Source organism: Peromyscus maniculatus, chromosome 14 (genome assembly GCF_049852395.1).
Source record: "Peromyscus maniculatus bairdii isolate BWxNUB_F1_BW_parent chromosome 14, HU_Pman_BW_mat_3.1, whole genome shotgun sequence".
Lineage (NCBI taxonomy): Eukaryota > Metazoa > Chordata > Mammalia > Rodentia > Cricetidae > Peromyscus > Peromyscus maniculatus.
In genome coordinates this window covers 52,521,108-52,538,425 of record NC_134865.1, presented here as the reverse complement: position 1 = coordinate 52,538,425, position 17,318 = coordinate 52,521,108, and the positions used below count along the sequence as shown (strand labels likewise).

Sequence of the window (17,318 nt, the reverse complement as noted above, 5' to 3'; positions counted from 1 at the left end):
TTTACTGTAGGCCCTCGCCACCCCTTTCCAGGGTACTGACTTGTCCCGACCCAGGTTCCCCGGGAAAAAGAAAACGAAATACGCCTCGGGTTTCCCCTCGCAGATCTGGGGTTCGGAGCTTTCGTGGGACCGCAGGAACACCGGTGCGCCCAAGTTCCAGGCCTTCCCGCCGGCAGGGAACCGGGCCAATCCTCGGCGACTCCCGCGACTCCTAAGCTCAGTGCTGTTTGGTCCCCGAGCTCCGGGAGGCGTCCCCCGGCTCCACTCCGGTTCAGCTTAAGGTGGTGTCACATGAGCTGCGGGGGAGTGGGAACCCAGGGAGTGGGCGGTGGCGTGCACGCCCGGAGGGGGCCGCCCAGTCCACCTATATGCACAGGGACCCGCCTGACGGATGCCAGGAATTCCCAATGAGAGGCGCTGGGGGGAAGTTTGGGCAACTCGGCCTGGCCAATGGAGAACCTCGGGAGGGCTCTGCCCCTTCTCCCCGCCCCCGCCCGCCTCGGCTCCGGCAGCGCGAGTGTTCACCGAGCGCAGTGTGCGTGGAGATTAGGTCGGAGCGCGCGCCCCGGGAAGGCAGTCCGCGAGCTCCAGCCGCCGCCGTCAGCCGCAGCCGCAGCAGCAGCCTCCGCTAGCAGAGCCGCGGCGGAAGCGGGCTCAGGGGAGCGAGCCCGGCCCCGCCAGCCCAGCCCAGCCCAGCCCTGCCGACTCCCTCCCCACGCCCGGGCAGCAGCTGCCGTCGCCTGGAGAGAAGGTGGAGGAAAAAAAAAAAAAATCCAGCCCCTAGCACGCGCGCACCATCATGGACCATTATGATTCCCAGCAGACCAACGACTACATGCAGCCCGAAGAGGACTGGGACCGGGACCTGCTCCTGGATCCGGCCTGGGAGAAGCAGCAGAGGAAGGTTAGCAGCTACCCCCACCCGCCGCATCCCCGGGTCCTGATCCCCTCTGCCCGCCGCACTCCTGGGCTCCCGGCTGGAAACCAGTTCCCGGCGCGCAAGAGCGGAGGCGGGGACAGCGCGGCCACTGTGAGGTGGGGTATTGGGTTACAGGCACCGGGCGGAAGAGGGGAGCACCCCTGCCCTGTAGCCCGCGAACGGCGAGCCGCAGCTCGGGGAGGTGGCCCCGCCGGCGGGCAGGTCGCCTCGGGGCGGGTGGTCTAGGCCACCCCGCTGCTGCCGAAACCATGCCGGCGTGGGCAGGGCGTGGGGGCGGTGCTCCAGAGGCTGGGGCTGAGACTTCGGCTCCATGGCTGCTTACTCGGGATCGATTTTCCCCTTCCTCCCCTTCTTCCTGGCGCCTCCATATGGCGTGCGGTGGCAGCGCGCTTCCTGGGCCGCCCCTGGGGCTCTGTACCGTAGGGGCGAGCTGCCCTGGACTCTGCGCCCCTAGCCGGGTCGGCAGACAGTCAGCCGAGCGGGTGCCGGAGGGTTTGGCGGCCACCTCGACATCTACCTGGAAGTGGACGTGCTGGAGTGCGGCTGGGGCCGAGAAAAATCGGGGGGCGTTCGCGGGCTCCCCAGGGCCCTGTGGGGGCGGGGTCAGGACGGTGAACCGTTTTATTGCTTAACTCGGTGAGCTGGTGGCTGCAAGCCTAGCGTCTGCGTTCTGCCCCACCGACTCGCTCTTTTCCTGGTGAAACGCGAGTTTGGGTAGCTTGGATCTAGTTGAGGGGCTCCGGGGTGAGGGATAGTCTCAGAAGATATTTGAGGTCCTTCTCTGAGGATCCCTGCTTAGCCACGAGCTGTGTCCTAGACGCCATCCGGCGAGGTCCTGGATCTGCTGCCCGGTCTGGGCTGGGGAATTGGCGATGGGTCCCGAGTGTAATGGCTAGTGGTAGGAAGAGGTCAGAAACCACTTTTGGCCGGGGAGTTGGGGGGGTGGGGAGGGTATTAACCCTGCTGCGGCTTCCTGCCTGCGCAGAGAGCCCTTTCCCTAGACAGCCACGTACCCTGAACCCCCCTCCCATTCCCGTCCAGTTCCTCCCCATTTCATACCTCCCCTCCCTTCGTGATCTGGGTATGGGGGGGGACAGGATGGCGCGTCCCTCTGGATAGTGCGGTTAGGGCTGGGCTTGAGGGAGAATGCTCATGTCCAAAAATGGTAACATTCATTCCCTTTTTTAAACTTAAAAGGGGGGGGGGGAGTTTAGAGAGCCGACTGAAGTTTTTTTTTCCCCTTCGACTAAAGGCATCCTGTATTAGCTCACTCAGGATTCCTAAGCCCTGAAACGGTGCCCTTTCACTCAGTTCATCAGACAAGCAGAGGTAATTTAAAACACACCACAATGGGCTTCCCTTAAGCAGGCGACCTGGGGCCCTGCCCCTGTCTCCTACAGCAACATCGACTTAAGAGAGTCCCTTGGCTTTGAACTGAGTTCTTTGTAATGTATTGGTAGCTTCAAGACGCCGCCCTCTTCCTGTCCGCCCCCTCCCCCTCTTCTGGAGCTGAGGGCTGAGGGTCTTTCTCCCTGTTTTACTCACTGAGTAGTTTTATTTCCTGGAATGGGAGGAGGAAAACGCGGTGAGCTGATCCGAGACTCCCACGGCGGACAAGGGATCTCGCTCCTCTGCTCGGTTCTCTTTCAAAAAAAAAAGAAAAGAAAGAAACAGAAAGCAAAACAAAACAAAAAAACCCAAAAACTTTCTCAAGAGGGTCAGGAGGGCTGGGATGGCAATGGTGGAAATCTTGGGATCTTCCATGGAGAATAGAAGTCCCTTTCAGGGGTTCACCTTCGAGCTGGAAGAGACCGGGGTGGTGGAGCTGTTAGAGGCCAGACCCAGTGAGGGCTGTGGGACTCCGGTCCTGGCATCCAGACACTGAGTCTTGGGTCTATGTGTTCACTCATTATTAAAGAATGAATGAATGGCTGAATGAATGTATTTAGTGAGGTTGGAGAGAAAAATGATAGATTTTCAGAGAACTCTGACCTGGGAGGATCAGACCATCTAGGGGATTTGGTCATCTCTGGGCATGTGTAACACAGGTAGGCTGATGTTGGCAAATGTGTGCCAGCGTGGTACCTGTTCTATCTCGTAGATCCCAGCAGCTCTATGAGCCAGACACATGTAAGGATGAGTAGACCAGGATAAGAGAGAAGTAGCCCGGGCTGGGGGCTGGTGTGTGGTGGACCGGGAGGTAGCTGGAGGAAGGATGGGAAGGGAGCTAGGTCTGACATCCCGAGCCAGAGGGTTTTGGTATCTGGGAATCCGTATCTGCTTGGGTTGACAGTGGGGGCCTCGCAGAAGGCCCTCTGCTTTTGACTTGGAAAACCTGGTCCAAGGTTGTGGCCTGGGCCATTCATTCTCTGTGTAGCCTTTTGTGAACGTCAGGTTCCCTGTCTGCAGAATTTTGGCCCTGCCTAGTTCTCAGGAGAATGAATGATAGGGATACACAGAGGGGCCATTTCTTAAGGCAGAGCAGCATCTTGTAGGTTTTGCTTTTCTTTCTACAGACTGGGAATGGAGAGGGTGTTATATGGGACCATTGCCCATAACGGAACAGGGCTGAAGGAGGCAGAGGAGAATTGGGGGCGGGGGGGGGGGCAATGTGCAGTTGGAGTCAAAGGTTACATCACAGAAGGCAGAGGAGAGCCTGCCTGCTTTTAGCTTAGCCCTGGTGCAGCGTGGCTGTTGGTGAGACCGTGGGCAAGTCATTTCCTTCTGTCGGCTCTCTCTGTGTGGTTTATGTGTGGGTCTGCCTGTGTGGTGGCTAGAGGCTGGTGTCTGGTGTCTTCCTGAGTTACTCTCCACTTTATTTATTGAGATAGGGTCTCTCTATGTCCTGCCCTGGCTAACCTGGAACTCTGCAATGTAGAACAGGCTGGCCTCGAACTCACAGAGAGACTACATGCCTTTGTCAACACATGTTGCCAACTCTCCTTTATTTTTGAAAACAGAGTTTCTCTCACTGAACCTGGAGCTCTTGATTCAGCCAGTCTGGAGGGTCAGCAGACTCCAGGGATGTCTCTCTGCCCCTGCCACTGCTGGGGTTACAGGCATATGCCACTGTACCCAGCTTTTTATGTGGGTGCTAGAGATTGGATTAGGTACTTAATGCAGAAAGCCCCTTAGTGACTGAACCATCTCCCCAACCCTGGCTTTTTTCTAGATATAGTTCCACAAATGCTTGTGAGCAGTGACTGTGAGCTTGGTTGAGTTCTAGGTGTTGGTCGTGGAATGCCGAGTAAGATGTGTTTCTGCCCTACGAGACTCCCCACCTTCCAGGTCTTACCCGTCCCTATGAAATGATGTGGTAGGAACTGCTTCCTTGGTGGAGGTGGATGCAGGTGGAAGCCTGAGCAGGCAGGAGGTATGACTCAAGGAGCCAAAGGGGGGTGGGATGGCTGTGCTTATAACCCTTCGCCAAAGAATGCTTTGGGGCAGAGTTCTTGGCTGGTCCGCATCCTTCCAAATGCCGCCGTGGCACAGAACCTGTGGACTGGAGGAGATGCAGCTCCGGTCGCCTTCCTGACTTCCAGGCTGAGGTCTGAAGCCATCTTTCTCTCCCGAGACAGTTCTTTTCGTGATGACCTTTCTGTGTTCCCTCACGGAGATCTCACCACACCCTAAAATGTACGTGCACAGAAGTCAAGCGGACTAAAGAGAATACTGACTTGGTGTTAGGTCCCGGACCTATCCTCTCACTGTGACCTTGGGCCGGCTCCTTTCAGCTTTGGCCTCCATAGTTGTGAAAACTAGCTGATGCCGTTTTTAACTGGAGATGTGAGGAGGTGGTCTTACTGTTCAACTATATTCTCTTCTCTGAAGTCTCGGAGGTTCTGGGTGACCGTGTAGTCCCACAGGTGTCAGCCCTGGGGCTTTTTCACAATAAGACATCTAATCAATACTTGTTGAGTGAGTAGCTGTTGAAACAGAGCAGCGTTGGGAGGTGAATGGAAATGGCTGTGGCTAAGACCCAGATCCCAGCGCTGCACCAGTGGTAGGCTGGGTCTCGGGGAGACAGGCCTCCTCATTCACACTGTTTTCTGGGTAGCTGGACCATCTCATGGGAGCTCACCCGGGATTTCCCAAGGGAAAGAACGGGCTTGAATGGATGGGTTTACCTGGGAAGGACTAACATCCCAAATCAGGGCCACTCTCGGAGCCATCCTTTTCTGTCCTCTTGACTGCCTAGTACCTGTGACAGTCGGGGGGCGGGGGGGGGGCAGGCAAGAACCCAGGCTGTCCTGGTCTTTGCTGCATTCCTGGTGCTGAGCACAGGGATAGGGCTTGGTTGAGGCTGCTGCTTGAGGACGTGGATGCTCTGTTTCTAAATAAAGACCCAATTCCTAGACCTGCATCCTGGCTCCAGCTTCTGCAGATAAATGCTCACTGTGTGTGTGTGTGTGTGTGTGTGTGTGTGTGTGTATGTGTGTGTGTAAGTGTTGGTTCCTTCATTGACTAGCTGTGCCATTTTGGAACTGCTTAGTGAATTCTAGGCCAGCTTGGTCTACATAATGAGACCCTGTCTCAAAGCCCTCTTTCTCCCGCTCCCTGGAAAAAAAGTACTCAAAACTTGTGTCGTTGTGTTACAGTACAAGAAGGACACACAGAGAGCGAATGTCCTTTAAGAGCCATTTAGCCCAGGGATTTGCTCTGCCCTCACACCTTCCAGCACCTTCCCCAAGCTCACTGGATGTAGCTCTTTCCTCTCCAAACCCTGCTCCACATGGGTAGGCTGGGAACAGGTGCCCCACTGGTTAAGCAATGGATAAAACCTGAAGGAGAAGTGGGGGAGGGAAGGGTTGGGCCATCAGGCCCCAGGTGCCAGCTGGCCCTAGACCAGGCAGGTGTGAGAAGGCCTGGCTTGGGGCCCGAAAACCAGAGTGTCCAACAATGAGACACTGGAGGTGAGCTTGTAGGAAGAAGAGGCTGGTAGGCTCCTGAAGGGTACATGGTCAATGTCTTCCGGAGGAATCTCTTCCTTGAGGCTGGCTTTGAGAGGTGCTTCAAGGCTGCTACCTCCCCACCCTCTCTAAAAAGGCTTGGCGCCGGGCACCTGGCCACCTGGCCACAGACCGGAAATTGGGCTCGAGGGCTTGTCACACAAGATGTGGGACTCTCTGTGGGTCTAGAGCTGGAGTGGGATAGCCCCAGCCTGAGCTATGACCTGGTCTCAGGTGTACTGATGTGTGGCTCCTGGAGAGAGTCCAGTCCTTGATGCAGTTGGACTGTTGAGATGACTACCGGAACCAGTTCCAGAGTGTTAAGTGAAGACCACCCTGGGTGCGCTGCCCTGTGGGTCATGACAACCACCGCTGAGGTGGAGAGGGGACCAGAAAGACCCGCAGTCATACTGCTAGGCGATGTCAGTTCTAGCTGATGGAGTGAGTGGCTGACGGACCTCGAGGCTGTGGTAGGGACGGAGTCTGCACACACCGTGGAGACGGTGTCCTGCATGTGTAGTTTGAGTAAAAGGGTATAAAGAAAGAGGTTTCTGCTGGGAAACCGAGTGTGCTGCAGGATTCAGAAAGGGTGAGATGCGAGGCTTGGGAGGGGCAGAGCAAGCCACCAAGAGTCAGGTACTAGGGACACCCTCTCACTGTTCTTTCTCTCTGAGCGTCGAGCCATGGGCTCACCCTACTTCTCTCTTTCCTTTCTTCCCCTTTGCTTTTTTTTTTTCCCCCAGGAGGGGGAGGGGACAGGGTCTCATGTAGCTCAGGCTGGCCTGGAATTTTCTGTATAGCTGAAAATGATCTCCTGCCTCTGTGTTCTAAGTGCTGGGAGTATAGATATGTAACAGCATACACCGTGGTGCTGGGAATTGAACTCAGAAGAGTTGCATGCATGGTGGGCAAGCATTCTACCAACTTGGCAACCTACCCAGCCAGGTGTCGTCCCCCCCCCCCTGTCCTTCACTTTCTGAGAGTGATGGTTAGGCCAGGTTGTCCAAGCAGGTCACTGGTCAGACTCTTAAAAGGCCCACACCTCTTCAGGCACAGTTGGGGTCATCCCAGCCAGACAGCCTCAGTGATCCACAGTCTGACATGCAGCCGGGGATCACCTGCCCTCCTGTCTCTGCCTTTTCTCCTCTTGAGATGGCCAGCGGCCTCACAGCTCTGTGGGAGCAGTCCTGTGAGCTGGGCTCATTTATTCAGCAAGAATACTGGCAGGGCCAGGTGTGACGCGCGTGCCTTTAATCGCAGCACCTAACTTAGGAGACAGAGGCAGGTACATCTGTCAGCCTGGTCTCTGTGGTGAGTTCCGGGCCATCCAAAAGGCTACAGAGCGAGACCCTGCCCAAATGAAAATCTTGGCAGGTTCTACAGCCTTTCCACTGGAGGTGGTTTTCAACGGTTCTAGTCTGCAGCTCCTCAGAGAGGTCGTGGCGCAGAGGCCACAGGCAGAGGAAGCCTTGCAGCCCCATGTACCAGTACTGTTCATGTGGGTCATTGTGGTCCTACTTACCCTTCAGGTCAGGTTTCTGCTCACTCCAACCTGGCCCTGACCCAGGCAAGGAGCCTTGAGGGGACAGGGACCGAGACGACCCAGGAGAGCAGAGCTTAGAGCCTCCCGGGGGTCCACTTTCCTGTCCCAGTGTACCACCAAGACTTGCCGTCTGTTCCCAGCCTTTCTTCCCTGCACATGAAGATGAGGGAACAGAGTTCCTCAGGCCTTCTCTCATGGCCTTCTATTGACTGGGGATGGCGGGTGTTTCACAGGACTTTGGTGGGTGGAGCACTAGGAGTCCAGCCTACAGTAGCTATCCTGAGGGCCTGTGTGCATATGTGTTCCTGTGAGTTTGGGCCCTGCTGCTGTGACATTTCACACGTGGAGAACTCTCTGACATTTTTTCAGGATCTCAAGGTCAGGGCGATGTGGCTTTAGGATCTGAAGGTGGTGGTTCCACCCGCCCCGCTCTGGTGTTTGCTTTGCCGCGCCACTTATAAAATAGCCTGTGTGCGTAGGAACGTGAAGCAAAGATGGACGTGTACAGATAAAACCCCAGGGGTGGACATGTTCTGGAATTAGACAGTGGTGATGGATGCATGGCCTTGTGAATAGATTCAGAATTACTGGATTGTGCGTAGCAAAAATGGTAACACCGATGTGATGGGAATTAGGTCCCAATTTTGAAAAATCCAAGAAAAGACTAATGGAAGGAAGACGCTGACAGACGCCTGTCATCCTACCCTCCCAAATGTGAATGCTGTCGCGGGAGTTAGGATGGCATCTGCCATCCTCATAACTTATCCTTACTTGTGCGGCTCCCCGCCCCGCCCTCACCCCTTCCTCCTTGCTTGCTGTCTGCTCCTAAGCTGGGATTTGGAGCCATGAACCACGGTAGAAGAGCTGAAGAGTCATCGGGAAGAGAAGCATTTCTTTCTTTCTTTTTCTTTCTTTCTTTCTTTTTTTTTTTTTTTTTTTTCTTTTTCGAGACAGGGTTTCTCTGTGTAGTTTTGGTGCCTGTCCTGGATCTTGCTCTATAGACCAGACTGGCCTCGAACTCACAGAGATCCCCCCCCCCCCCCCCCCCCCCCGGCTCTGCCTCCCGAGTGCTGGGATCAAAGGTGTGCATTTCTGTAGAGTGTGATGGGCTCTGCTCTTGGAAACTGTCTTGAGAATATAGGACACATAAGCACAGGGGAACAGGGCTGGGGCAGAAAGGTGGCTTTTCTTATCTTCCCAAGTCCCCTGCCTGGCTTGGGGATGTTCAAATATGAAACCCTGTTGGACTGTGGTCACTTCTCACTTCTTGCCTTCTGTCATCCCCAGGGTCAGCAGCAAGGGCGGCTTTCCTCAGGGTCCGAGGCAGGCATGGGCTGGAGAGGCAGCCGCGCTTCCCTGGGAAGTTGCCTAGCAATAGTGGGTAGGTGACTTAGCCCACTACAGAGGTGGGAGGAGAATAAAAGGCAGTGAGGATGGGAACTGGGCGTAGATGCGTTTCCAGGGATGCTGTTCCCCTGGAAACTGCCTGCTTGGTCCTTGGCTACCATGGGCCTCTTGTGGGGCTATGATTTGCTCTCCACTGAGAGGAATCAGAGGCCTCTCCAGGCCTGTGTCCCAAAAGGTCCAGGGTGGAGGACATGGAGGAATCCTTGCATGCCAGACCATAAGTCAGCCACGTTCCATCAGTGGCTTCCGTTAGCATTCCCAGCAGCAGGGAGCAGGGATGTGGGAAGGTCATTCTTCCTAGAGTGATCTGAACTTAAAGATAAAGAGTGACCTGCTCCCAGGCACACAGAGAAAGGGCTGGACATGCAGACCCAGGTGTTCATTTTGGTTTGAAGCGTTTCAGAAGGCCAAGATACCGAGAGGGAAATCTAAACACTGTCCATCTCCTGGGGGAGGAAAGAGAAGATTCTTGAAGGCAGATTGGCTAGGAGAATGGTCTGTTTTTCATCACTCAACCAACTAGTGTTTATTAACAGTATTTTGGTTCTCCAAGTAAGTAAAATGACCAATGGTTCATGATGATTAAAGGCTAAATGATTTAGATGACCTTGGTCTGCACAAGTCTTCGAGGAAGGCACTGTTAGTATATTTTGCTAGATGGGGCAATTGAGACCCAAGAGAGGTAACTTGCCCAGGAGCTGACTGACCGGTCAGTATACTGGGTTATGAACAAAGTTAGGCAGATTAACTTCAGAATTCTGATTTTAACCATATGTGCAGACACAGCCTCGGCTGTGAATGGGCTTGTGTTTTCACTGAGGCTTTAGTCTTAAATGTGAGTGAATAACAACTCGGGGTGGTGTGTAATCAAGTGCTTATTTTATGATTCATGGTTTTTCACATTTATACTTTTGTATTAATCATGATGTGATTTCTTGCCTTTAATGGTGATGAGCAAACCTGTGAGGACGAATCTCCATTTTAGGGTAGAGAAAGCGAGGCTCAGGAAAGTCAGGTGACTTTACCTAGGTCTTGGACACAACTTGAATGTTTAGGGTGAATTTTGATGAAAATCTTGGACTGACGGAGCCTGGCTGATGCGGACACTTCTGAAGTGACTTTTCTTGGTTGGAAAGGAAGTGGGGGTGCCAGTGGCCACCTTGTGCACCCCCAAACTGCTCCTAGCCCTGACTCCAGCTTTTAGGGAGTGGCCTCCCCTGCTTTGGGGTTCAGCAGCTCATCCCCGCTGCTTCCCGCTCTCACCTGCTCTGCCCTTTGTTTGGGTTCACCTGGGGGACCAGGAAGGCTTTGCTCCAGGCAGCAGGGCTCATTAAGGTTATTTTGAGTGTAGGAGTCCATACTTTAAGCCTTGAGAGTACTGTGCACAAAGGTTTGGGGGCTTAGGTTGGCTTTTAGCGTGACAGTGCTGGACTTTTCTGGGCCAGGCTGATAACAACACCACCAGTGTCATTTTGAGCCCTAGCATTGAACATTGTAGGGCCCGGAAGGGCCTTAAACCAGGTCTCTTCTGGGTGGAAAGGCAGTCAGTCGGGGAGAGTGTCTCTTCGGTTACCTTATGACTCCTGCTTGGTGGTTGGGGCCCGTGGGCCTGTCTGGGGTAGGGTTACAGGCCATAGGATTGTGTTGCCAGGCCAGGGCTTGTAGATTTATTTCTTGTAGTTGTTTGAGACAGGTTTTTTTGCCTGGGCTGACCTGGAACTCATTGTGTAGCCCACTCTGGCCACAAATGGGCAACAATTCTCCTGCCTCAGTCTCCTGAGTGCTGGAATTACAGGCACGTTATAGGTGTGAGCTACCATGCCCAGCTCCTGAAGATATTTTAGTATAGGTTGAAACATGAGGATTAAGAGAAAGAAAGGTGCTCAGAAGAAAGTAAGACGCACCCGAGAGCATGGGTGGTGTGGATTTCTCAAAGTGAAATCTCAGAGAGAGGCAGGGCAGGATCAAATGTGGCTATGGGCTCCTCCAGGGAAAGTTGCCCTCCTAAGAATTTCTTTGAAAGCCATTTGCAGAAGTGGATATGATGGGAGAAAGATGGATTGGTGCTGGATTCCATCCCCCCCCCCCCCCAGTCCTCTGTAAGTGAAATGTCACAGGGGGAGGAACCTGGAGGTGAGTGGCCTCCCTCAGGCAGATGTCTGGATGTATCTTGTCTTTCCATGTTGGACCTGTCTGGAAACGTGGAGGGCTGTGAGGACCAGGTCCTGTCTCGTACCCCATGGAGAGACTGAGCGTACAGCTTGTGGTTTGGGGATGAAGAGAAAGTTGTCCGAGCACAGCCCCTTTGTGTCTCTCTGGCTGCCAGCAGCCCCTCTGTTATTTTTGGCCGTAGCCTTGGCTTTGAAGGTGGAGTGGTTCCCTTCAAACACCACAGACATCCTCCAGATAATAAATAACAGCACCTTCCAGCCGAGTTCCCGATATTTCCGAAGGGCCTTTCTTTCCAGGAACCCAAAGTGCTTTTCCAGACTCAGCTCTGGGAGCTGGGAGGAGGAGGAGGAGGCACATGAATGTGTTTTCCTGGAGGCGGGAACTGGGCTGGGATCCCTGTTTCCTGCCCTTTGGGTTACTATGGCCAGGACTAGAGGTGTCTTTGTACACATGCGGCCCCGAGCTTGCTCACCCACCCCCTTCATTCTGTGATACCTTTCTCCCCTTAATTGTTCAATTCCATGGTTCTGGGATCGGGATCTAGGACCTTGTGCATAGTAGACCAGGGTGACATCATCACTCTCCTTTTTTTTTTTTTAATAATTTAAGTCGAGCAACATGGGACTGGTGAGGTGGCTGTCAGCAGGTAAACGGACTTGCGCCCACTCCTGACAGCCCGAGTTCAGTCCCTGGAACTCACAGAGTGGAAGAAAAGACCCCGTTCCTAGAGGCCGTCCTCTGACCGCCACGTGTGTGCCCAGGTGCACATAATAAGTTCAGGTGTAGCCGGGCGGTGGTGGCGCACGCCTTTAATCCCAGCACTCGGGAGGCAGAGCCAGGCGGATCTCTGAGTTCGAGGCCAGCCTGGACTACCAAGTGAGTCCCAGGAAAGGCACAAAGCTACAGAGAAACCCTGTCTCGAAAAACCAAAAAAAAAAAAAAAAGTTCAGGTGTAACGGAATAAAGTTTTAAAAAGTTAAGTATTGATAAATGAAATTTATAGCCTGTTAAATATGTATTTAACTTTATCTTATATATGTTTGTGTGTAAATAAATATATATGTACACACACACACACATCAAGACATACACCTATTCATTCATTCATTCATTCATTCAGTGTTTGGATTTTTGAGACAGGGTTTGTCTACGTATCCCTGGCTGTCCTGGGACTCTGTAGACAGCCTGGCCTGGGCTCTGGCCTCTGCTTCCCGAGTGCTGGGATTGAGGAGGTGCACCACCACTCCTGGCTTTATACATTTATTTTTAAGATTTAATCCCAGCCTCTGGTGGCAGAGGCAGGTGGATCTCTATGAGTTCGAGGCCAGCCTGGTCTACAGAGCGAGATCCAGGACAGGCATCAAAGCTACACAGAGAAACCCTGTCTCAAAAAGACAAACACAAACAAACAAAAAGATTAAGAACTGCTACTTTGGTGCTTGCATCTGAGTCTGTCTACCACTGCCCTCAAATTGAGGCCGCTTGGCATGCGCAGTAAGGTCACTCAGGCTCCCAGGCTGGCCGACCGGGAAACCTCCCAGGCCTCTCTCCATGGAAGCCCCTGGTTGAGGAGCAGGTCTAACTTAAGGTCTAACCATACTAGACCAGTGACTGTGACTGGGGATGTGTCCCAGTCCACTAAAGCACAAGAGCCGTCCACAGTACCCATGTGGGTTGGCCTGGGCCCATTCTCGGTGTTTCCCAGCCTTCCATTTAGGCTTCCTGTGGTGAGATGGCTGGCAGAAGGTGAAGCCTTTCTGGGAAGACCCGGAAGGTTCAGGTGAGACTGCAGGTATTTCTAGAGCGTCTGCTTCTGAAGCTAGTTCACAAAGAGCATGCCGACTTTAGAGTTCTATTTTAAGGAAATGGCACATTGGAGTTGAGGCCCCAGATTTCTCTGGAATCCCATTGCCCCCCCCCCCCCCATTAGCATGAACCTGCATCCTGAGTTCGATGTTTTTATTAATAAAGCGTATGATCATATCAACCCTGCCCAGCAGCTGGCGTGTATTGTGCCTGTTTTAAAACTGGAGACACGCTCGTAGCCCCTCAGTTCGATGTGTGTTGCTCTGTTTGTGCACATCTGTGCTGGAGCGCTGCGTCCCATTTCCAACTGAGGCCTGGAGGCTTTGCCCAAGTCCCGTGGCTCCTTGCAGGTGACAGGTAAACCTAGCTTCCTGCCTCTGGTAGGAGGGCAGAAATCAGTCTCAACGTGCTCTTTGCTTCCTAGGCATGTTTCTGTGCCTTTATGGTTACCTGCTCTCATGTCCTGCCTGCCATCCTGGGGCTTTGAGGTCAGGGTCTTATTTACTTACTTACTGTTTTTGTTTGCTTAAGATAGGGTCTCATGCATCTTAGGTTTGTTATGTAGCCAAAGTAGACCTTGGACTGCTGATCCTTTTCCTTCTGTCTCCAAGCCCTGGAATTATAGGTGTGTTCCTCCAAGCCTGGTTTTCTGCAGCGATGGGGATTGAAAGCAGGGTTTGTGCGTTGATTCGCTACCAACTGAGCCACATCCCACCCCCCCCCCACCCCCCCCTTTTTTTTTTTTGCGAAGAGTCTTACTATACTACGAAGTGGAGCTTGATCCTCCTGTATCACCTTTCTGAGCTGTGGGGTTCTGAGTGTCCACCCCTGCCCCGCCCCCCAGATACTCACTGCTTGCCCTTACTGAGGATTGAATCCCTGGCTTTCTACCTGCTGCTGGGCTACATCCCTAGCTGTATTTATCACTGCTTGGTGAAGCAAATCTGTCACTACAAACTTAAAAGTGGATTCATCGTTCATGCCTCACCGAGGCGACGTGCAGTACCCAGAATCTAATGGTACCCTGTAGGACAGACTCTCCCGATGGGGTGGGGCTCGGGGGAATAGAAGAGTTTTGGGTCATGGCACGGGTATGGTAGGGCCACTCTTGGTCAGTCCCATTCCCAGGCCCTGAGGACAGCTAGCGGGATGACAAGCATGTCACCTCCATCCCGGCCTGGCGTCTCTGCTCCCCGTTCTTCTCTCCTGACTGTCAGCCACTAGCTGTTTGTTGCCTTGCCCGGTTGGCACCTGGGCTCCAGGATGGGCTGGCGAGAAGTCTGGAAGAGACAGATGTGTTGGCAGGCTGTTGGCAGCCTTGCTATACGGTCTGAGAGAGTCACCGTGAAACTCGTGGCTCTGAGGACATTTGGAGGATCAATGATCTGAGGTGCCTGGGACAGTAGAAAGTATATGTTTCCCGAGTCCCCTAGCAAGTGTGAGTCCTCAGAAGCCTTCCTGACTGGTGGCGCCCAGCTCCCTGAAGACAAGGCACACAAAAGCTTGTGTGTAGTAGTGGTTCCCTAACTCGTAGGGTGTCTCTCGCCAGGTGTCTGGGTGGCCATGGTCCAGCAGGAAACTCTTGGGTGTCATGGTCCAAGTGACCAGTGCCACTCCAGCCATGAGGTTGCTTCCTGGGTTCAGGACAGAGGTCTGCTTTGCTCCCCAGATTCAGATGTACCTGGGGGCCATCCTCGTCACTGGACTGGGTCAGAGCCTTGGACGAGTTTAGAACCTGCCACGCCTCTCGTTACGCTCCTGTTGTGTTCAGTCACAGGGTGGTAGGGTGCTGTTGATGACCTCCCAGCTCTCTTGGAGATAGTCCAGCTGCGGTTTTCCTCCTGACCATCTGCACACTCTAGATTCCTCTCCTGAGGAACTAGGCATGCCGGCCCCTCCCACAGTACCCTGCCCTTTCTCCCTGGAGGCTGGGATGATTGCATTTGGCTGGGATCCCTGCTTCAGAAAATCTTAGGGAGTTTCTGGTCCCCTTGTGTGGTGAGTCTGGGGCCCCCACAGGAAGTCAATGTATGGTCTCGGTTTTTCTTCTCCTTCCATGGATGGCGTAATGTGTGTTTTTCCTGAGGGGCGGACCTTGGCCTGCTGTCTTTAGCAACCTTACCCTTGGGGTGTGGAACTAGATAGAGCCATGGGGCCTCCAGCTGGCCAGGACATGGTGTCCAGTAAGGCCTGGTTCTCTTACCACCTTCCCCCATTGGGACTTTGGAGAGGGGCATTTGGGACACTGTCTTCTTTGAACTATTAGCTCCAAGAGCTGCTTGGCAGAGTCCTGTCCTGTTCTCTCAGCACAGGAACCTTGGTGCTGTGAAGTGCCAGGGCGTCGGGAGGCCATGGGGCTTTTGCTGGTGCTGCGTGTGTCTCTTGTCATGCTGGACCAGCCATATCTGAGCATCGCTCATAACCCAGGAGCCTGCATCACAGAATGGTGGTCGGTGCTCCATGTTGGTGGTTGGTTCTCAGGGCCTTGACTCGATCGCCATGTGGGAATTATCTCCATGCCAGTGTTCTGGTTCTGTCCCCTTTTTTTCTGTTTGTTTGTCTGCTGTTGAAACAGGGTCTTCCTGTGTAGCTCTGGCTGCCTGGAACTCTCTAGGTGACTGCCCGCTGGATCTCTTACCACCTCTTGCCTCTGCCTCCCAAGTGCTGGAATTAAAGGTGTGTGCCATGGTTCTTGGTTCGTTGTGTTTTTAGGTTTGTTTTTATTCATGTGTCTGTGTGAGTATTTGCACACTTGCGCCAGAAGAGAGCATCAGATATGGAACTTGAGTGAGAGGTGGTTCCGAGCCACCTAACGTTGGTGCTGAGGATTGAACTGAGAAGTTTGCGCTCTTAACCACTGAGCCATCCCCCCCCCCCATGGGTTACGAAGCAGATTCTTCAGGTGACCTTGAAATCGGCCTCTGGGCTTCCCAGCCCGTCTCTGACGCTAACCATTCTGCAGTCTTACCCGTGTAACCTTCTGTATTCAGTTTTCAGGAGTTTCTCCTCACCTGGAGGGTGAGCAGGGCCAGGTGGGTAGAGCCAGGTGAATGTCCCTCCCTGCTAGGCAGACCCAGAAGTCAGTGCTCCACTACAGAGGCCCAGCCTTCTCTGACCGTGGAAATGCCTGGCTAGGGTGTGGCCCGGGGTGGGAAGCCAAGTTGCCCCAGGACATCGGAGTGAGGCCTTGTTTGGGGTTAGGAGTGGTGCCTTAGCTTTGTCCCTTAGCCTGGGTGCCCTAGGCAGGCGTGATCTAGGGTCAAGGAAGAATGGGGACGATCTCTATCCTTCGCTAGGCAGGGATATCATAATCAGCCCCTGTGTTACCTTGGCTGCCATTGCCTGGGGGGGGGGGGCTGCTTGCCCGGTGGGCTCCGTGGGTCTAAGAACCTGGCGTGCGTGCGTGCGTGATAGGTGGCCTTGTTCCTCACTTGTCTGCTCTTAGAGCCTGCTCCTGCCCTTCTTACCCTGCAGCAGCTTGAAGAAAGCAAACCATAGAATGCCAAGTCAAGGGTCCTTGAAGGTTATGTGGATGAAGAAAGTGAAGTCCATTGTGGCGGTCTGATTTGGCCAGGGTCACACTGCCCCGATTTTGTCCCCCGTTAGGCTGGCTTCGTGAAGGATTCAGAGTACATGGCAACCATCTTCTCCCATCCCTGCAAGCGGGCTCAAGAACCTCGGAGTGGACGCACCCAGCTCTGACACACCGTATTCTTGAGGCAGATAAAGCTGCTGGGCTTCTGGCCAGCATGGGGGTGGCCCGTTTCTGGTGAATCCTGCAAGTTAGAGGTGGTGATGGGCAGGCGAGCTTCTCTGCGCCAGTCTTCCTGGCATGGCCCCCGAGTGTGTAGGTGAGCCGGGACACAGCCATGTGGAGGTGGTGGCCATGGTGGCGGCAGTCCTGGGGATCACAGCTCACACTCATTACCACGTGCTCTGTCCTGTGCTGAGTCCAGTTCCTGCACTATGGGTGAGTCATTCATTGTAACCACCTTCTAGGGAAATGGCACTCCGTCCGATATTGGCAAAAATGTCCTAGGCTTTGGTTAAGTCACTTGCCTTGACTTATACAAGTTCTTTGTGGGAGACTAAACATGGCCTTGCTCAGAGCACGTGAAATACTTGCTGCTGGGGATGGGCACCTGCTCCAGCCCTATCTGCCACAGGGAAACCCCTCAGAGATGGAGCTGAATCTCTACTTCCTCAGGTCCCAGGAACTTCTCTCTCTTGACTGGAACATTCTTTTATTGATTTATTTCTGTTTTATGTACGTGGGTGTTTTTGCCCTGGGTGTCAGGTCCCCTGGAACTGGAGTTATCCACAATTGTGAGCCGCCATGTGGGTGCTGGGAATTGAACCCAGGTCCTCTGAGAGAACAGTCAGTGCTCTTAACCACTGAGCCATCTCTCCAGCCCTGACCAGCACCTTCTTAAGGAGCAAGGAGGTGACCCTGTCTGGTCCCGGAAGCTGAAGTCCCACATGGGTCAAGTAGTGGAAATGG

General features: G+C 53.7%; 1 protein-coding gene across 3 annotated transcripts in view; it reads left to right on the top strand.

Annotated features, from left to right (window-relative positions):
* The first annotated feature begins 257 nt into the window (after positions 1-257).
* Actn1 (actinin alpha 1) overlaps positions 258-17,318 on the top strand; it is a 100,442-nt gene continuing 83,381 nt past the window's right edge. Inside the window, exon 1 of one of the 3 annotated variants that reach the window (XM_006973102.4) lies at positions 258-904. In XM_006973102.4, the coding sequence (XP_006973164.3) occupies positions 800-904 (105 nt within the window). In that variant the 5' untranslated portion in view covers positions 258-799. The remainder of the gene's footprint in view (positions 905-17,318) is intronic. The other 2 variants (XM_006973103.4, XM_006973105.4) reach the window with 2 other exon arrangements.